The 20,550-nt window shown below is 46.7% G+C and overlaps 1 protein-coding gene across 1 annotated transcript in view; it reads right to left on the reverse strand.

Moving 5' to 3' along the window:
* Window positions 1-511: 511 nt before the first annotated feature.
* Window positions 512-20,550, reverse strand: part of RNF144A (ring finger protein 144A) — a 169,720-nt gene continuing 149,681 nt past the window's right edge. The window contains exon 8 of the mRNA XM_070512662.1: window positions 512-559. Coding sequence (XP_070368763.1) covers window positions 527-559 — 33 coding nt within the window. The 3' untranslated portion in view covers window positions 512-526. The remainder of the gene's footprint in view (window positions 560-20,550) is intronic.

Consider the following 20,550-nt stretch of genomic DNA (forward strand, 5'->3'; position numbering starts at 1 on the left):
GATTCCTAGGACAGTTTTCTGTATGACAACAATTGTGCTAGGTATTTATATATATATGTCCCGTTGACTCCTCTCCATACTATCAAAGTGTAGTTCACAAATGCCGATTAAAGATGAAGAAACCGAAGCTTGGAGCAATCAGGTTGTGTCCCCCAGCGGGAGCATGAGAAGCCCATGAACCACGACTTCTAATCGGATACATTCTGTCCCGTCAATCTTGGGTTCCTCACTCTGGGCTCCATGTACCAGGACAGACCTTGCTCACCTGATTCCTGTGTGCATGTTCTCTTCACATGAGCTCTCACGTTCCCAGCTTGAGAGTGTGAGGATGAAAGGCCTCCGTAAACACCTACTTCATCAGGATGGCAGCCTCCTTAAGGATGCTTTGCAGGCCATGGACTCAGCCCCCACCTTTGCTCTCTTCAGATTGGTCCTGACCTGGCCAGGCCCTGGGATGGAATGGAGGCCAAAGGCACCAGGATCTGAGCAAGAACTTGAGTGAGGCTGATTCCTCCTGGCTGTTTCTTCAGGCAAGGAAGAAACATGCTGTGTATCGACCCTGCCAAGTATAAGAAGTGAGAACAGAAGACGGGTCACAAACACAAGACATCCACCAGGAACTAGTAAAAATATGTTCTAGAAACTAAAATATTGGAGCCCAGAGAAAGGAAAAATCACTTTTGGCTGGAATAGCAGGAAAGACTTGATGGAGACAGCAGCATTTAATCTGGGCTATTCCGACTTGGAAACTTCCGTCTTTCATACCCCACATTCCTGCTGCTGTGTGAGAGGACCTGGGCCTCTGCTGACACCCTCCCCACAGCAGGCCCGGCGGCTTCCTTCTTTGTACCCCACGGTCCCTCTACACCCAAACCACTGCACGGAGTTCCCTTCCCCCTCTGGCTCTGAGCCCCTTCAGGGTTTGGGATTTGTCTTAATCAAAGACTCAAGAGTGCTTGGCATTTATTAGTACAATTACAAATACTTGCAAATGAAAGAAAAAATGCCCGCATGTTCTGGCTCTTTAGCTCAGCTCCTATCAGAATTGCCTTGCTGTTTAACTGAGGCGCTGAAATTTCAGGGATGGGAGCGTATTTTAACGCGGGGCCGTTTCTACAAGATCCAGTGGGACCTGCTGTGTGCTGGGCCTAAGGACTGGGGCTGGAGCTGCAGGTGCACAGGCCCCCGGGTTCCAGGCCCCGGAGTTACCAAGTTGGTCCAGTAAAACGCAGAGCTTCTGATGACTGACAGAATAGCTGTTTGCGATCTGTGGTTTCAAAGAATGTTTTTGAAATTAAAATTCAAAGTGAATGCAAATAAAGTGTTTTTCCCTCTTAATTCCAGACCAACCCTTTCTCCTGGGACTCCTCACGCCATTAGAGGCTGGAAACTTGAAAGCCAAACAATTTTGATACATCATAGAGGGCTTCGTCCACTCGCAAGTGAAAAGACAGGCCTTCAAAAGTGAAAAGCCCCAGCCAGAGGGCCTGCAGCACAGGCCTGAGACTTGCAATCAGAAGGGAAGACTTGATGTGTGTGTGTGTATTTGTCTCCGGGAGCATTTTTCCCGACGCTGGGGAAGAGAAGGGTGTGTTTTTCCACTCCCATTCACACCAGCTGCCAGGGAGCAGCAATAAAGGCCTCGCTGCGGAGCACTCTGGCCATAGATCACGGAGGCAGCCCCAGCTGCAGATGGACCCAGCAGCTGGCCAGAAGGTGCTGTGGCTCCCCCCCAACAGTCTAGGGACCAGGAAGTGCTCATTGACTCCCCCCCTCCATCCCCAGATTTATGAAGCAGGAAGCAGCCAGCCAAAAAAGCTCAAGAGAACAAGCCCAACTGCTCTTCTTCTCCTTCTGTTTTTTCTTAAAGTCAACACACAGCTGGCAACGTTCCTCAGCCACCAAACTCGTGCAAGTATCTGTCACCTACAACTGTCGGGAAGCTGACCCCTTGGACACAGAGGACAGCATCGTGTGCAGACGCTTTTAGGAATGTCCAGTCCTTGGAGGGTTTACTGCTCCTTGGAGTTTCCCATCATATGAGAGATTGGAAGACAGCAGTCACATTACTGTGCACCTGCTCTGAGCTGGACTTGTAACAGATGTCTACATTTAATCCCCAAGTGATGTTTGGGAGATACAAGATTGAGAAGCATTGAGTATCATGCTCAGATTGACATAGTCAAGAGATGCTGTCATTGGGGGCAGAGGACTATTTTTGAAAGAAAGCTCTAGAACTATCTAGAACTTCCTTAGAAGGCTTCTGGATAAGCCACTTAATTGTTGGTGCTTCAATTGTCTTTAACCGAGTTTAGATGCATTTTTTGTGTGCGCTTTCGCATCATTCCTGCATAGAGCTCAAAACTCAAGTTAGGTCTGGGTTGGGACTCCAACCTCTCATTTTACTTATGAGGAAATCGAGGCCTTGAGACTCCAAGCAGCTCCCCCAGCAACTTTGAGGGAGAGCAGAAAGCAGAACTCAGTCTCCCAACAAATTTCCTTGCTCCATGTAATTTTTTCTTTTGAAGGTAACCTCTTCACCCCCAAAATAATGATGTGTCAAATATATAGCCAAAGTGCCCACATTCCCCGATATGGACCTACGGCCAGAAGTCACGATTGAGAGACCCACCTGGGTTAGCTACTCATTGGATGGAATGCCAAAGGAATAGAAGTGAATTAACTGGTATAAATAAATAGACTTTACTTTTTTAAGTGCAAAGGAGTTTTGCAGAACCTGAGGCTTGAAAACTATTGCACAAATATCTGGATTTGGGGAGGTTAAAATGGAGTGTTAGGAGGAAGTAAGGATTATTAGTTATTTCAGTGGGAGAAAATACTGGGAGGTTGCCAATATGTCAGTTACCTGGGGTTGCGCTCTAACTGGCTGAGGGGAAGGCCCACCCAACACGCCTCGGGTGGGGCCTGTAAGTAGTTCTCCGGCAGCCCAGTTCTCCTTGTCTAGTTCATTCTGCTAATGTTCTATCAGCAGCCTGGACTGAAGTTAGTGCCCTGCACAAACCTTCCTCTCTCTTCAGATGAGGAGGAGGCTGGAGTGGAGTGTGGTTGCTGAAGTTCTACAGTGTCAGCAATGGAAGAGGAGGTCTCTTCACCCAAAGCAGGACCATGAAAAAGGCTGATAATCAGGAAGGGAAAAATAACTAATAAGACAAAATTTTCTTATCCCTGAAATACATTTATAGTAATACCTACCAAACAGAATTGCAGATTTTTATATGAGTGCAAAAGAGCATAGCACTGGGTGAGGGGCATGAATTTTCAAGCAGAAGGGGCCTGAAACATGTCTCTAAGCCCAAGCACAGGGATGGTTATCATTGAGGAGAGAGCAGAGCCGCCAGGTGAGTGGTGGGAGTCGCTGCCCGAATCAGATATCATCATCTGAGGCTGGAGTTCTGCAGACCTCATACAGGGCTGGGATGGATGCAGTTTTCACCTGGGCCATTGCTATAAAATGGGTTTCCCTCCATTTACATTGGATTGGAGTCAAGGGTTTCAGTGTTTCTCTCATGCACCAGTGATGACTTCCTATGTAGAGGTCAGCTGTGTCATCTTCTGTCCAGCACGACGCCCAGCACAAAGTAAGCCCTCGCCAATAGTTATTGAATATGGTAAGTGAATGCATATTGGAAATTAAACATTGCTGAGTGCTCTGTATCCCTCAAGTTCAAGGATTTTTTTTACTGCTGAATGTTGAAGATCCAAAAATAACACTCTATAGCAAAACCAAGCTATTGAAAAATAAATAACTTGGCTGTTTCAGAAGGCAGTAAAATTGGTTTCTCTAACATGACACACCTGTTGTTTTCACTAAGCCCTGGAGCACTGGTTCTCAATACTGGCTGCACATTGATATCATCAGAAGCTCCAAAGAAAATACTGCTGCCTACGTCTCAGCCCCAGGGATCCTGACTTAGTTCTCTGGGGTGTGGCCTTGCTTTTGGTATGCTTAAAAGCTCCCCAGGTTCTAATGTGCAATCAAGATTGAGAACCACCAAACAAGAGAGCTGCACAGTCCTTGTTTGAATAATAGGCTGCCATAGTCCATCCATTCGCTCCTGGACACACTGAGGGGAGAAAATTGACTGTCTGCTTATGGTAGGTACTGGGTGAAAAGAACTCAGTCATTAAAGTCATGCAGAAACAAATTGAATTTCTGACTAGGTGATCAAAATATCTTTTAAACTTGTCAAAAGGAGGGATTACATCCTGGCCATCATTATATTTCCCAGGACACTCTACACATAGTAGGACCTCATTAAACATCTGTAGAATTGAAATGAAATGAGATAAAGAATCACGACTTCTTAAACTTTGTCCCAGACTTATTGTAAAATTTCTGACATTAGCCTCAACCTGGAGAAGACGGCAAGCTGCTCTCATAGCCGACAGCTGCAGCATTGCTAAGATGACACGACAGGCATGGCACAGCCATTCACAAATCGCATTCCAGAGCCTGAGAGCTTGGTGCTTGGTGGTTACAATTGAACTACAAGTCTCCTCCCAATGGCTGACTCAAGCAAAGTCAGGGTTTACTGCTCCTGGAGAATCAGGCATGCAACTACGGAAGTGCACGATTTGTCTCAGCATTCAAGGACAGGAGGTCAATTGTACTCTTATAAGGAAGATCAGAGCAACAGTGCAAGTGCACCAGACTATCTCCAGCTTGCATGTGCTTTTATGTGTCCAAATGGGACATTCCACAAGGCTGGACACAACCTCCATCCAGGGAAATGATAATAATGATCTTGAGTCAACAGAACCAGTATTAAGGGAGTGCAAGTCGAGGGGTCGAGGCTGCATGCTCTGCCGCCTCAGTACTTTCAGCCTTCCTTCCAGGACGCCCACGCTTTGTGTCCAGACACAGTCACTCTCCCATCAGCCCTGCACACCAGCTTTAAGCGCAGGGAGGAACAACTTCCTTTAATGGCAAATGACTTGGTGATCATTAACCAATATCTAATAAAGTGAAACCTTCAAGTAGGCTGAAGAGAAACAGACATTTCTAGGGCTTAATGAAAGGGAATCATGCACCATCATACAACAGAACGCAACTCTGCCTCAATCACATGTGTCATACCAAACATCCTCCCCCGCTGGATGAGCTCAGTGGGAATGGCCCCTGGTTGGCTTAAATGGAATCAGGTGCATACTCAGGTAAACATCACCCACTCAAAAATACACAGTGCTTCAGTGTGTGTGCATACACACACCCACACAGCACCAGAGGCTGCCTGCTGGCAACAGTTTAACAAACACACTGCCATAAATGACCTTCAAGAAGGAACCAACCCATTGCTGATCTCTGAAAGCTTGGATAAATTTAGGACACTCAGGTCAAATGATAGAGAGAAAAAGAGCATCAACTCTGATGCCACTCACACGTTGGTTCCACCTCTCATGAGCTTCATAAAACCGGGAAAATTATTCATGTCGAAGCTCCATTTCCCCAACTGTGGAATTCGATGACCAAATATTACAATTCCAAAAAAAAAAAATTTGTAGATTGCTGTGTTGTAAAAATACTATTTTTTAAAGGCAGGTGAGCCCTAAGAAAGTGATTTTTAAGACCAAGGATCATAAAAGTCAAGATCAAGTCATCTTTATCTGTTACCACCCCCTCATCTGACCCGTTGCATCTGATCTTGTTTCACTGCAGACTCCTCATGCGCCAGCACTCACTTTCTTGATCAGTTACCCAGGGACACCTTCCCTGATCTAGAGTGTGTGTGCCAGGAACAAAGACGTCCATGTGCGTCGTCTGAACCACAGCTCAGCCTGTGATTCCCTTGGGCAGGGTGACCGGGACAGCCCAGTTGCCCCCAACTGAACAAGGCTGTCCAGCAGTTTGCCTCCAGAGGCACACAGTGGGAAGCGACTTCTTTAGCTCCTAGAGAGCCAACTTCTGGTATGCAAAATTGTAGCCTGTGTGTGTGTACCCGTGTGTGTTCATGCCAGTGCACACATGTAAGTGCAAATAAATTAAAGTTGCACAACTCTCTCTCCCAATTACTCCTCCAAAATTCTAATGTTCCAGTTGGTTCTCATCAGCACCACAAACATCATCTTCTAGTCTCATGCTCAGTGTTTGTCTCTCATGATAAAACATCTAACAGAAAATGCTAACATTTCCAAAACATGCAGGCGGGTGTTCACTCTCTTTTATAGCCATGCCCTCTGCAGGATAAAGATTATGATCTTCATTTTATTCATAATAACATTTGTTAAGTGTTTACTGTGTGCATGCATTGTTTCAAACATCTATGCATGCATAATCTCATTTAATATGCACAAATGCTGGGAATGAAAGCTCAGAGAGGTCAGGACTGGGCCAAGCATCCCAGTCACCATGGACCCCCCATGATTGGACGCCCATAGCTCATTTACTACTCCAGTTCTGGCCTCTAGGCACTACAGAAGGGCACAGACATAGGACCACTTCTGTCCTGAAGTTTGGAAGGCTTGGAAACCCTTTAAATGCATATTTCCCTGGGAAACAACAGGCTTATCAGTGACTTCAGAATTCACAGCCCTAATGAAAACCACACATGATTCCTTCTTGCAAGAAAAGTCTCATTCTGGTGTGTAGCCCCACTCTCCTGGAAACCTGGGCAGAAGCCATCTTCTCAGGCTCACTTATGAGAAAATAAATCTTGGAACCTAAACCAGATTATTGTATCTATGGATACATATTTCCATCTTGGATGTAATGCTGGAAATTTAAGATTCAATATTCTAAAGGGCAGAGTGACACTCACATTTTGGCCTCCACATACCTAATTTCTCTGTCCAGGAACAGCATAGAGTCGATGCAGCTCCAGAATTTCCAGCCCAGCCTGATCCTCTCTCAGCAGGAACGCATTTGATCTGGGACCAGAGGTGGAAACTGGGGTAGTCAGTCCTGGACTCTTTCCATCAATATTAATCTCTCCCAGTCTCTCTTCCCCTCTCTCCCTCTCTCTCTCTCACTCACGCACACACACAAGACCAGGTCTTTATGGGAAAAAGAAAGAAAGAAACTGAGATTTCATGACCTCTGAAGTAATTTCTAGCGCCTCAAAGTCTTGGCAGAGCTTTCCCAGATGTTATCTCATTTGAATCTCGTGGCACATCTGTGAGGGGCTGTGGGAGTAGTGGCATCCTTGTCAATCAGAGGAGGAAACACGCTCAGAGAGAGCAAGGGAGCTGCTCAGGATATGTAGCAAAACTAGAATCATGCTTGACCTTCCAGCTCCCAGTCCCACGTCCTTTTATACTGAAATGTTCCTGTTTATGTAATTCATTAGCCACGATTGCAGTAGTAATATCAATAGCTGTTGTTAGTGCCGTCAAGTGGATTCTGACTCCTAGCACCATGTGGACAGCAGAGCAGAACCCTGCCTGGTCTTTCTGTGTCATCCTCTCACTTCTGGGGGTGTATCAGACAGTGCTCTGCTACTATTCACAGGGTTTTCATGGCCAATTTTTTTTGGAAGTGCGTGGCCGGGTCCTTCTTCCTAGTCTGTCTAGCCTGGAAGCTACACTGAAAACCTGTCCACCATGGGGGACCCCGCTGGTATTTGAAACACCAGTGGCAGAGCTTTCAGCATCACACAGCTGCCACAGTGTGATAACTGACACATGGGTTGTGTGGTTCCCTGATGGGAAAACAAACCCGGGCCACAGTGGTGAGTGCCGGATTTCCCCAGGGCTGGCGATATCAGTATGGCAGTACCAACATATTAATATCATCAGGAGAAGCAGTTGCAGTAGAAGATATATTAATGTAGAAATAGGAGAAAAAGTAGAATTCGTAAAGTATTAGCAGTAACGGCAGCAGAGTTAGTGACAGTAGTAGGAGGAGCCACAGCAATTAAAATAGTCTGAGTGGCATTAACAGTAGTGTTTGGAGTGGGAGTATTTACACAAATAACTTCCAGAGAAGTGGAGAAACCGTGAGAGCAGTGTTCTCTGGCTCACACCTTCATGGTTAAAACTAACCACTGTGTTTGCCAACAGTACAATTACGAGGATAGCGACAGCAACAATTAAACCACAACAGTTCATCAGCATCCTCTGTGGCCCTGGCATCTTGCAGGCCTTGCTCCTAATCTCCGTCACAACTCTGCAATGTCTGAGTCATAATCCCATTTTCCAGACAAGGACAGTTCAGCTAAAGGAAATAACTCAACCAAGGCCAAACTCTTAATAGTAATAGAGCCAGGATGGGAATTTCAGCCAGAACAAACCCCAGGTTTATGCTCCAGGTACCTTAGACTCAACATCTATAAAGCAAGAACTAAAGACAGCACATGGACAAATACCAACACAGCAGTGGCAGAATTTTAATTCATGTCTCTCTCATTTCCTAAGAGATCAAAGGAGTCAAAATACATCACAATACAGAAGACTCAAATCACGGGATATAATTAATATATGTCTGATTGCATGCCACGGAAACAGAAGATACGCAAGCATGTTCAAGTGTCCATGTAACAGTCCCTAAATATTGACCTTTCATTAGGCCACAAGGAAAACTTCACTAAATACCAAAAGAAGAGAAATGCTACATCTAACAACGAGAAAAACTTAAAAATTAAAGTGTAAAATTAGTACAAGACCAGTTATGAAAGCCTTCCACAAGGACATTTAGGACACTTCTATTTAACAGCACTTGATCAAAGACCTCATCCAAACCTCAACACTGAAAGTGTAAAATGTCTGGACATCGTGAGAAGGAGAACAGGAAATGCCAGAACCCACAGGCTCCTATAGAAGCATCAGAGGGAATTTCTCTGCCATAAGTATGTATATTAATTAGCAAGTATAAATGGAAACGTATTATTTAATGATTCAACTCAAGACATTAGAAGAAACAAGAGAAATAAAATTAAGGAAAGCAGAACAAAAGGATTAATAAAGATAAAGGCAGAAATTATTTACTTAGAAAGAGAAAGTAGGAGAACTAATTAATAAATCCGAGTTGGGTTTCAAATATTAAAGATCAACAATAACAATGAAACAATGAACTGTTAATAATAGTAACTGATGATGAGGAAGTGGCTACAGACATGAGGGGAAGTGAAAGAAGATAAGATCAGACTTTGCTGAACTTGATGAAAGTCAATGTAAAGACCCGGAAGAGACCATACATTACCCAGCTGACTCCAATAGTGAGAAAATTCTAAACAGACCAATTAATACGGAACAATCTTCAGAGAACTGTCTCCCTACAATACAGCACCAAACCCAGTCATTTTAACAGGCGATTTCTAACAAATCTTTGAGCAAGAGATTGCTTGAATAGTATTAAGTATTTCTGATCAGTAGGACGAGGAGGAGCAGGGAGAAAGAGGGAGAAGGGAAAGAAAATTTCCCAAATCATTTTGTAAAGAGAGCAAAACATAAGACCCAAACCCAAACAAGAGACAAAAAAGAAAAACTATGGGCCGACTGCACTTAAAAATAATTATATTGAATTTCTTAATATGTATTAACAAACCTAACCCAGAGGCCATTCAAAGTCTAGCACCATGAACAGGGGGAGTTTATTCTAGAAATGCAAGGGTGATTCAATTTTAGAGAACTGACCAATACAATTCTCCATTTCCATGGACTGAAAGGGAAAAAATTATATAATCTCTTCCTTAAGTGTGGAAAAGCTATGTGATAAAAGTAAAATTCCATTCTTGATTTAAAACTCAATGAAATAAGGATGGACTAGAGTGTAAAGTTTTTTCTACTTACAAACTTTTAACATAAAACCGTCCTTAGATTGGAAGAAGGGCATCCTCGAGAACAAAATCCCATCTTCTCTACTGGGCAATGTGGTGTAGTGTGGTGTGGTGCTTAAACGTGAAGCGTTTTCCAAATACATAAGCTTCATTGTGTCTTATAAATGCATAAATAGTGAAAACTTTAAAAGTAGTAACACAAAAATAGTTATAATTGTGACAGGGATGAAAGAAAGGTAACTTAAAATGAAACTGTGAGAAAACTGGCAAAATTTTGCATGCAGATAGGATATGTCTGTCAAAATTGGGAATGATTCTTAAAGACAAGGAATGGATAAGGTCTACGTAAAAACCGCGTATGCAGTGGACAATAATCAGGGAAAGTTAGCAGCGCTGATGTTGTCTATGTGCTTGCCTGCTGTGTTTCCAGAAGAAAGCCAGGAATGTTTGCAGAGTTTGAAGACCACAGACAATTTCACAGGCTCAGGGCCCTTTCAAATCAATACAACACTGACATGTAAAGTGGGTAGAAGACATCCGTTTTGTGAGCGAGGAAGAAGTTCACAGCAGCACCCACGGAGGAAACAGATTTTCAAGGTAAATAAAACTTATTTAGAGAAATGAAGGCCAGGTGGATATAGTTCATCAGTATACTCGTTTTAGAGCTTTAAAATGAAATCACACTCCCGTTCGGTAGAAATTCCTCAGGGAAATAGAATCTTAATTCCTTCCTGGTCATTTTTTTTTAATAAATAATGGACTTCGACTTGTGTCCCATTCTGCCTCCTGCCAGGTCCCTGGCCTAAGACCAGGACAGGAAGGTTCTGCAAACTGTTGAGAATTAAATGACCCACTATGAACAGCCACATCCACAGAGATCCTGTAGTTTAACAGGTGTTTTCACACCCAGCACTTCCATCTGATCATCACGACAGCCTCAGGAGGTACTTTAGGAAGGAACAGACTTGCTTCAAAGAGAAGAAACAGTGGCCCCTTTAAGACGAGAAGTCAATTGCCCAGGACCCCACAGCTGGTCAATGGTTTAGAAGCAGAAGGAAAAGCTGGGGTCTTCTGACTTTCTCCTTCTAATGTCTAGCTGGCGATAAGCCAACACATTGCATCCCAGCCCGGATGTGGGGCTGAGTCACTAAGAGTGAGTGAGAAAGATCTGGAATCATTCTTCTGCCGTGCAAGGACCTTCTTCACTTGTGAGGAAGGTTTGCTTTGCGTCCCAAACATCTCATCCTTCAAACTGATGAGCAAATGTTTATGAGGCCGTATTCTGAATAGAATCTGATAGTTGGTAAACGAAAAATATTAGGTCCCTTTGTTAAAGTTTAAAATAGGTCTTGTCGTCATGCATGGATTAGTAATCAGGTGAGAGTCCAAGATACGGTGCTAATCCACTGCAATGGCTAAGCCCAACTCTACACATTTATTTCAACTACTGGAACCCTTAGAGGATTCATATTCTTGTCCATACTTTACAGATGGAGAGCAGATACCGGACCTGCAGTTCAGAGAGGAAGAGTAAAGTGCCCCGGGTCCTATAGGCATTAAGGGGTAAAGAAGATAGGAGCGCAATGTCTCACTCAAAGACACCTTCAAAGGATTAAAAATGACTGAAAACACTTCCGAAGGGAGATGGCAACACTTGCTTTAGTTTTCTCTTATTCTCACCACCCCAGGGACAGGGGACAGTAGCCAAATCATTTTCTAGGTGAGGCCACTGAGGATGAGTGAGGTTGAGTGACATGCCAAGGCTGCACACCGGGTGAATGGCAGAACAGGGCCGGAGTCCCCCTTACTGGGATGTGCCTTTGGCGAGCCTTCTCTTTCTACTACAAAGAAAGGAGCCCATGGGGAGAAATTATTGTCTGAGAGAGCAAATCTCTGGTCCTTAAGAACAGACAGAGAACATTACCAAAGGATTTCTAAGGTGAAGGCTGACCATTATGTCATCTTGAATGGTGCCCTTTAAACAGGTGGAGCACCTGGGATGCTGGCAGAAGTGGACCAGGTGCATAGTGAAGGGGAACCCATCCACCTCCAGTTTCTGGAGCCTGGGCTTCCACCTGTCTGAGGTCTCTCTTGCTGGCATTGATGACCTTGAGCCCAGGGTGGAGCAGCGGTCACAGAGTCTGGTCTCAAGCTTGGAGATGCAAAGCAGGGCCTACTGAGCTGCTCCAAACACCACCTCGTCCTTCCTGAAACTGAGCACTTGCTTTCTCTGTTTTGCTGCCCTTTCTTATTTCGGTTAATCTCGGGGGAAAAAAAAGAAACCATGCTGAAAGGAAGCTGGGTGGGTACAGGGCATGAGGCAGACACAAAAATCCACCACTAACACGCAAAACAAAAACACCAAAATAAAACACTAACAAAAGACAGCAGAGCACTTACTCGGCCAGAAACTGAATAAATGAAGTGTTCGAGTGCCACCTGCTGGCCACGTCCTGGCAGTGCATGTTGGCTGGCCACCCCCATCAGGTACCCACAGACATCAGCAACCTCAGCCCTCCAGAAAGCCGCGCAGATCTAGGCTTCTCCCCTCCAATCTGGTTATCAGAAAGTCTTTCTAAAGCATATGACTTAACTATCACTTCCCAATTTAAACCTGCCAGTGGTTCCCATTTCACATAGGAACTATTTCAAATTCCCTCACGTGGTACAAGAGGACGTCAAAAACCGTACCCCATCAATGCTTCCAGCAGGGCCTCCAAGGCTCCTTTCGTGAAGCCACCACGGCTCCCTCTAGGTTCAGCTCCAGGCCATGCCTCTTCCTTGTCTCCAGGCTCCATGCCTGGTACATGACCCCTTTCCTATATCATCACTCCTCTAATTTATGAGATCTTAGCGGGACTATCTGTCTGACTTATCCCTCAGAACAAGGAGCACAGTGCCTGAAACATGAGATGTTTCCAAACAATGTCTATTGAATTAATATCTGTCCACTCAATATTTGCAAAGTAAATGTTGCCAGGGTCCAGTTCTGCTCACCTTAAGGTAAGAATCCAGATTCTTTTAAGCCTTGGCTATCTTTGACAGTAAGTGATCTGCCGCTCAGTTAACATGCTACCCCGTGGACCTAGGAGAGTCACTTCTTCCTGAACCTTGGTGAGCACCGCTGCCCCAGGGGAACCACTGAGCGGTACTGAAGAGGCACCGTCTGCGGTCGGCACCCCAGAAGGATGAGGAAGCAGGAAGGAAGTCCTGCTGGATAGGTTCTGCCACACTCACAGCAGCCCTCTGCACATTTCCTGAATTATTGCTCCCCTTCTCACTTCCTTTCCCTGGAGCAGAGCCCTGCCCTCCCTCCTTCCAAGGTGTCTTTGTTAATCAATCAATCTTCCCTCCTATTTGCTCCACCCAATGCGCTCATCTGGAAATAAGTCCAGCCTTGACACTAAAGGGCTTTTCCTGGGAAACTTCAGACATGGCTCAAAGTACAAATCTCTGTCACCAAGTCTATGCTGCCAATCCAAGTGTCCCCCCTGAATCTCGAAACTAATAGCCGACTGGTCACTTTCCCACGGGGATGTTCAGAGCATCTGGAGCTCCATGTGATGCAAACCTACACTCACCAGCTTCCTGCTCCCTGAAAACATTCTCTGTCTCCTGAGTCCCCCACGGGAGGCAGAGGCACCACCGCTTACCAGGCGCCCCCGGACAGAAACTTGGGATTCGCCAACTCCTGCTCTCCCTTCTTCCGACATCAGGATTTCACTATGTCCTACTGATGCAACCTTCTAGATACATCCACAAACAGCGCACATCTCTCCATTACCACTGCCCCTTACTTCAGCCACTGGCTGCCGCACTGGACCATAGCTCAGCCCTCCCATAGCAGGCCTCCAGATGCAGCGGTCAGAAACCCGTTCAAGCGTCTGTGTCCAGCCTCTCAGAAATCCAGTGCAATTTGACTCCAACCCCAACTGCAGAGGCTGTAACTGCTACCAGCTCTACCCAGTTTCCTCCCGTAAACGTCTCTCAGCCTTGGTGGGCTCTCCTCTTCAGACTAGCCTCGAGTTTCCCACCACGTCAACCCAGACCCTGCACCAGGTTATAGTAGCGAGCGTGCACACATGTACACATGGGTACACACACATGCCTACACTCCTCACTCTTCTCAAGCACTTTGTGAGGTTAATTAAGGCCAAGAAATGGGTGCATGAAGGACACCCTCCATCACCTCCTGGTTCTGTCTCTCTCTCCTCTTCCTCCCAGCTTTCATGTTTCGGGCAAGAACCAGCAATTCCTCTCCAAGCCTCCTGGGATTAGGGGGTCGGGGGGTGGTGCAAGGGTTGATCTGAGGTTTGACCTTAAATGGACTGACCAAAGAAAATTTTTCTGAAAAGAGTAACAATGCTCCACAGAGAAAGCATTCGCCTGAAAACATTCTATCTGCCTTATTCTCCTTATGAGCCAGAGGACCTTGCCGCCCGACTGAGGACGGACAGCATCCTAGAACTAGAACGCCACTGGGAACTTGAGTCTTATTCTCTCAGCCTCTCCCTCCGCTTTTCGAATCCTGGGGCCTTCTCTCACTCTCTCTCAGCAGACCAGCTTTCCCGCTGCTCCTCAGGCTGTGTGGTGAAACTTAGCAGCCGAGAGAGCCCAGGTTTACCTAGACACAAGAGCACATGAGCTTAATGCAACTTTGAACTTCTCGAGAAGGACTCTGAACTGCCACCGTGGGTTCCTGCCCATTGTTCACGTTCCTACAGGAGGACGGGAGCATGTGTAACAGTTTACAGGATGCTGGCCACGCTTTGCGGCCATGAGGAGGCACCTACTGCAGCCCTCCGCCTCAGGTAGATACTGGGAAAGTCCACCTGCCAATGTCCTCCTGGCCTCCAGTTCATCTGCTGCGTGCTCACAGCTGGTGAGTGGACACACAAATAGAGAATGTTCTTATTATTCCCCCAAATCCACATGCTATTTAGACCCCAGTTCAGGATCGCAGAGTCTGAGATATGTAACAACACTCCTTTGAGCTCAACTGGTCTTACGCTCTCTTTAAAAAGTGTGCAACTAGAATAATGAAAATCAGTATAAAGCTTGAGCACCATAAGCAAATGACAAGTTGACACTTGGGGCTTAGAATATGACTTGAAAATAGATTTGGGAACCATGGACATACAATTTTCTCTTGAAAATCCCTATCCATGGCTGCTTTTTAATCCTCTGAAAGCTGTGAGATATAGAATCAGTAGAAATGTTTGAAATATTTATTAATATGCTTGTTGTTTTCTTTGACTAAGGTGGCTGCTAATTATGAGGGAAGGTCTTTCTGTTAGGAGAAAGATAGCCATGTGACCATCACTGCCTCCCACTGGGGACCCATCACCACCCTAGGACAGTAACTGAGGGATTAGGATGGGAAAGTGGCGGCCAATGGGGAGTTTGTAGCGAAGAAACCTACATTCTCCCCTCGGGGTCTCTCCATTTGTAGGGGGAACGATGATGGTCCCTCTAGCTGGGATTGCCCTGAGAATTGACGTGGTAAATAAGCTCTTAACAAACACAGCCATAGGCATCATTATTTTTGTGTTATCCCAGAACTGGGGAGGAAGAGTGAAACCCAGACAAGGACTGGTGAAGCCAGAGAGGCCAGCGAGGCTCTCTCTGGGCAAGCCGGAAGGAGGAGAGCCAGTGTGGCTGCTCCCTGACAGGCCCATCCTGTGCACTTCTAGAAGCAGGTCATCCTGACAAGCCCAGGGCACTTGACTCTGCATGACCTCAGCCAGCAGTGTGAACGAATGAGATCTTGTCTCTGGGGCCTGTGGTTGCACAAACCACCCCTTCTCTGTTACTGGACCTGCCTGAACGCTCGTCCTCTCTGTCCACAGATTCCTGGCATCAGAAGGCCATTGAATGCCCCCAGGCAAGGTCCTCCCCAGTTCTGGAAAGGCACTGCCTCCTTCTGCTCCGGGACCTCTGACCTTGCTGCCCCCACAGACGGGGAAAGGCCTGCCAGTGGAGTCGGTCATAGTTAAACCCACACCCAGCCCGATTCTCCGGAGACCATTCCTTTAAGGGGTGGAGAGGACTGGGCTCTGTGGGCCCCAGATGTGGGTAAAATGTCAGTTGCCTCATTTATGGTATGAACCTCAGTCTCTTAACTTATAATGTGGGGATACTCGCAATCACTGTGTAATGGGGCCATTGGAAGAATTCAATGAAAAAAGGGGTCAAAGCCCCAAGCCCGTCTCTGGTTCCCAGGTGCTCACTCCCCATCTCCCTCAACCCCGGGGGGAGCGTCTGGCCACAAGAAGATGATGTGACCCTTCTCTGTGTGGTCTCAGTGGATCTCAGGGGTCCAGTTCAGTAGGTGACCTGAGGGACGGGGCCAGAGAAAGGAGCCCCAGGTTCCTTGGTGTTCACACTGCTCGACCCCAGAAAGAGCCATGAGGAATGCCCCGAAGCTGAGCTCCTGCCTCTTCCCAGCACAGTCCCAGGACGATCCCCCAGGGCCCCTCCAGAGGGCAGAGAGTGGGGTGGCACTACTTACTGACATATTAAATCAAGAGCATGCTTGATTCTGTGGATTTTGAATTTCAAAGCTTTGAGCAAAGCAAATCTGCGGGGCATCTGACACGCCCCTCCTTCATCACAGCACCGCCTGCCTCCTCCGCCCTCACCTGCATCACCTGGCCTCCAACACAATCCTGATAAAATCCACACACAGGTCTTTAAAAAAGTCGTTACTGCCACATCTTCTGACTTTCAAGCATTTGCCAAAGTTACTGGGTTCCTTCTTCCTCCAGATTAGGAAGTTTTGTGAGAACAATAAAAAAAATCTGATAAAGATCAAAAACTAGGGATTTACAACTAGATTCAGAAACTGCAGACACCCCAGCTCACGGGGTCCCACTCCCCAGGAGGCAGGCCCCAGCCTCTCGCCTTCCCGGCCTTCAAGGCGGAAATGTGGAAGCCACGGTCTGCCGCAGGGCCTTCTCAGCCCTGGCCCAGGAGTCTCTTCTCCAGATTCCAGAAGACCCAGCCAGTCCTGCCCAGCTCTGCTCCGTTCTCCCTGATCCACCTGAGGCCCACTGCCCTCGCCTGGGCCTGCGGGACCTCTCAGCTACGTCAAGCGGATCAGCGTCTGACCTGCATCCCCAGGCCGGACTCAAGCCCCTGTGAGGCAGGGAGCAGAAGGAACCAGAACACAACTGAGCCACATCTGGAGGCAGGCAGACGGCCAGAGGAGAGATGTCAACTCTTCCTCGAAGCCCAGAGGGTCCATGTGGGACTAGAAATAGGCACTGAGGCACGAAGGTGGGAGCTGCCAGTTAACGGCCAGAAGGAGCAGGGAGGCAGCTTAGGGAGGAGGGGAGAGGCTGCTGGTCTCTCTGAACAGAGCTGATGCTGGGTGCTGTGTGGACAGAGGTTCCATCTGCGTTAAAGGCACAGGTCGGGCAGACGGAGCCTGTCGGGGACAGGGGCTCTGAGAGGACAGGCCACATGCAAAGCTGTCAGTGTGACCCGGACTGACTTGTACCCAGTGCACCTCTGTCCAGCTGGGGTCCATCCAACTGGCCGGTTACACAGTGAAACACATGGAATATTATCCTCACAGTGACCTCATGTGAAAATTAACCCTTTTTCTACTTTTAGGATTCAAAATGAATCCCTGTCTGGATCTGGGCGCACACACACACACACACACACACACACACACACACACACACACACTTCAGTCCCACAAGCTAAAAAAACAGAAGCTTTTGCCAGAAACCTTGGTGCCTCTTCCATCTCGGTGTGGGCCCCACCCACAGGCCTGATCTCAAGCATGAAGCTACTTCTTAAAGGAGAAGTCACTCTCGAGGCCTCCTCACCACACTCTCCAGAGAGCACGTGTCGTGAGCCCTGGTCCCAGCCACAGCCCCTGGCCTTCAGCCTCTGCCCACCTCACTAGGAGGGGCAGCGACTTGAGCAGCAAATTGGAGGCCCTGTGCAGACTGCTCGGCTCCAACAGGAGTGGCAGTGGGAGCAGAGGGTCCCAGTGGACCTTCCAGGACTCCGCTGCCTTGGGGTGTCAGTTTCTGCAGCCCTAGGAGGGCCCTTCAGAGTTTCACCTGCAGGAACAAGAAGGAGCAAATAGTCCTGGGCCTTTGGATGTTTCTGTACCAGTCTGGGGACGAGGCCCCTGGAGCGCTATGTTAGCCATTGTTGCTAAGCCAGTCAGTGGAACTGCAGGTTTTGAAACATTCTTTAGGGCAGCTTTCTTTTTACCCCACAATTTGAAATGGAACACCTCTATCTCCCGGATTATGGCAGAAGAATCAATTTCCAAGCCCATGTCGATGGGAAATGCTGCATACTAGGTCCTCATGGAGATTCCCAAAGCCAGTGGATAGAACAGACCGTCTGAAGAGTAACATATAAAAGAAACACCTCTAACTTTACTAGTCCATCATTTCCCAAATATTGGGATTGACAACAAACTTCACCCTACCCTCCCACCTTCTTGTTATTGGGTTGGGGGAAAGGGCAATGTTTGCAGAACATCAAAAAACATATCACCCAGCACAAATATCGCATGGAACCCGGTTTGGGAAGCGTTGGTCCACAGACAAAAGGCCAACCTGCCCGGTGCTAGGATTGTGGTGTTCATCCTCCAACCTTCTTCTGCCATCCCACGTCCCTGTTCCCCTGCAAGTGCACTATGTTTCAATCAGAATAACACTTTGAATTTCCTTGGATATTTTCTAGCTTCTACGTCTGCTGGTATTTTTCTTTCTAACTGGGTTGCCCTCCCTCAAGTGCCATTCGCCAATGGTATCCATACTTCCAGGCTTAGCTCAAAGCCCCCTCCCAGGGCAGCCTCACCCAAAGCCCCAGTCACAGACTGACACTTTCTTCTCTCTGCTGCACACCTTCATCTGGATGTTGCAGCTTTCCTGGGCTGTGAACTCCTTCCAAGCAAAATGTGTGGCATCTTCATCCTTGATTCATCCCAAAGCATCCCAAATCCTCAAGGGCTGGCTGTTAAAGAAATGATCCATACCACTGTCCTCCCTTTCTTTCCTCAAAATGGAAACTCAGTCTTCCAGCTTCTGCTTCTTACCAACCTCCAGCCTCCTAACCAGGTTATAAAGAACGCCACAGGTCTTGGGGCTTTGTGCTATCATTTCAAGTAAAACTGAAAGGGACTAAATCAAAAAGGATGCAGAAGGGAGATCTCATCCAGCTACTTCAGATGACTCAGTCTCTCCTTCTAAGATTTAATAGACTCCTTGGCAAAGCAAGGAGATAAATCCGACGATCTTTAAAGTCTTTTGAATTCTGACCTTTATGATTCCAAGATTTGATAAACTGAGTTGTTTTTTAAATTTACAAATGAAAACATTGAGCATGAAGTGGAGACAGTAAAGGCTGTAACAGTTTTAAAGCCACAACTTTCAATGCCAGGATGGCACTTTCTCCATCACCGTCATCCTCTCATCATCGTTGTCATTCACCTTGATTTGTAGCTTACTAAGTGCTGGGAACTTTGCATACGTTTTCTTCCACACCAACAATGACCTATGAAGTAAGCTTTAAAACCATTAGTTTACAGAAAATTGGGCTCAGCCGTATCGAGGAGCATTTCGAGTATTACTCAAGTAGCAGCAGGGAAAAATGGGACACACACCCGTTCTCTCCACTTCCAAAGCCTGTCCTGCCCAGACAGCTACCCCATCTAAGGTGGGAACGCATCAAAATACAAAAGCTGAGCGAAGCCTGAGTGAGAAAAGATGTTAGAGGCAGGAGTTATTGAGCAGTGCATCTTTTTTTTAAGAACATGCTTTTATCTCCAAAATATGAAACATGAACTTTATTTCCGTGGATATTTTAGAGTGCCAGACTCTTAGATGCTGGGAAAGTTTCTATAACTGACAGTGGATGGTCTATTTTAGTTTTCTACACACATTTGCTCACCAATAACACCAGGGGGCGCTCGTACCAAGATATGTCTCCCAGGGCTCCATCTCTAGAAATAGGCAACCATTAGGACTGGGTCTGTATTGGGAGAAGGTCAGGCAGTTCTAATGTGCATTCCAGTTTAAGTACCACTGTATCGAGTGACTGTAAATTACTCATGGTCCCAAGAGTCATCTATTCATACTTAAAAAAAATGGTTTGGTGATCACTCAGAGCCTAGCATTTTATTTGGGACTGAGTAAATACAAATTATGTACATTGTGGGAAAGAGAGTCCCTGCTTCAAGGAGCTCACAGGCTGCTGCCGACCTCAACAGGCTAAAGCTGACCATGGCTGTTCATGGATGGAGCCGGAAGCTGGTCCTTGGCACCGTGCCTGGCCACAGCTCTCCCCCTCCCTCCACCCCTCTGAATGCCAACAAGTCCTGTTCTCTGAATACGGGGATCATTAAGGGGACTGATATTTGGCCTTATGTTTGTTTGTTTGTTTTTTCCCACAGTAGGAATTGGCAAACAATGGCCAGCTGGCCAGACTTCTAATTTTACAAATAAAGTTTTATTGGAACGCAGCTACTCCCACTAGTTGACACGTTTTGTCTGTGGCTCTTTCCCATTGCAACAGCAGAGGTGAGTAGCTGCCGTAGAGACTGCTGGGTCCCAAAACCTAAAATATTGACTGTCTGGCCCTTTAGAGAAGTCAGAGAACCCCTATCCTACAGCATCACGCCTTCCTTAACAACTCTCAGCAGATTTGTAATAGCTGGCTCAGGCTGTCATAACAAAGTGCCACAGACTGGAGGTCCAAGATCAAGGTGTCCGCAGGTTTGGTTAATTCTGACGCCTCTCTCCTTGGGCTGCAGACAGCCGTCTTGTCACTGTGTCCTCATATGGTC

The sequence above is a fragment of the Equus asinus genome, chromosome 6 (genome assembly GCF_041296235.1).
Source record: "Equus asinus isolate D_3611 breed Donkey chromosome 6, EquAss-T2T_v2, whole genome shotgun sequence".
NCBI lineage: Eukaryota > Metazoa > Chordata > Mammalia > Perissodactyla > Equidae > Equus > Equus asinus.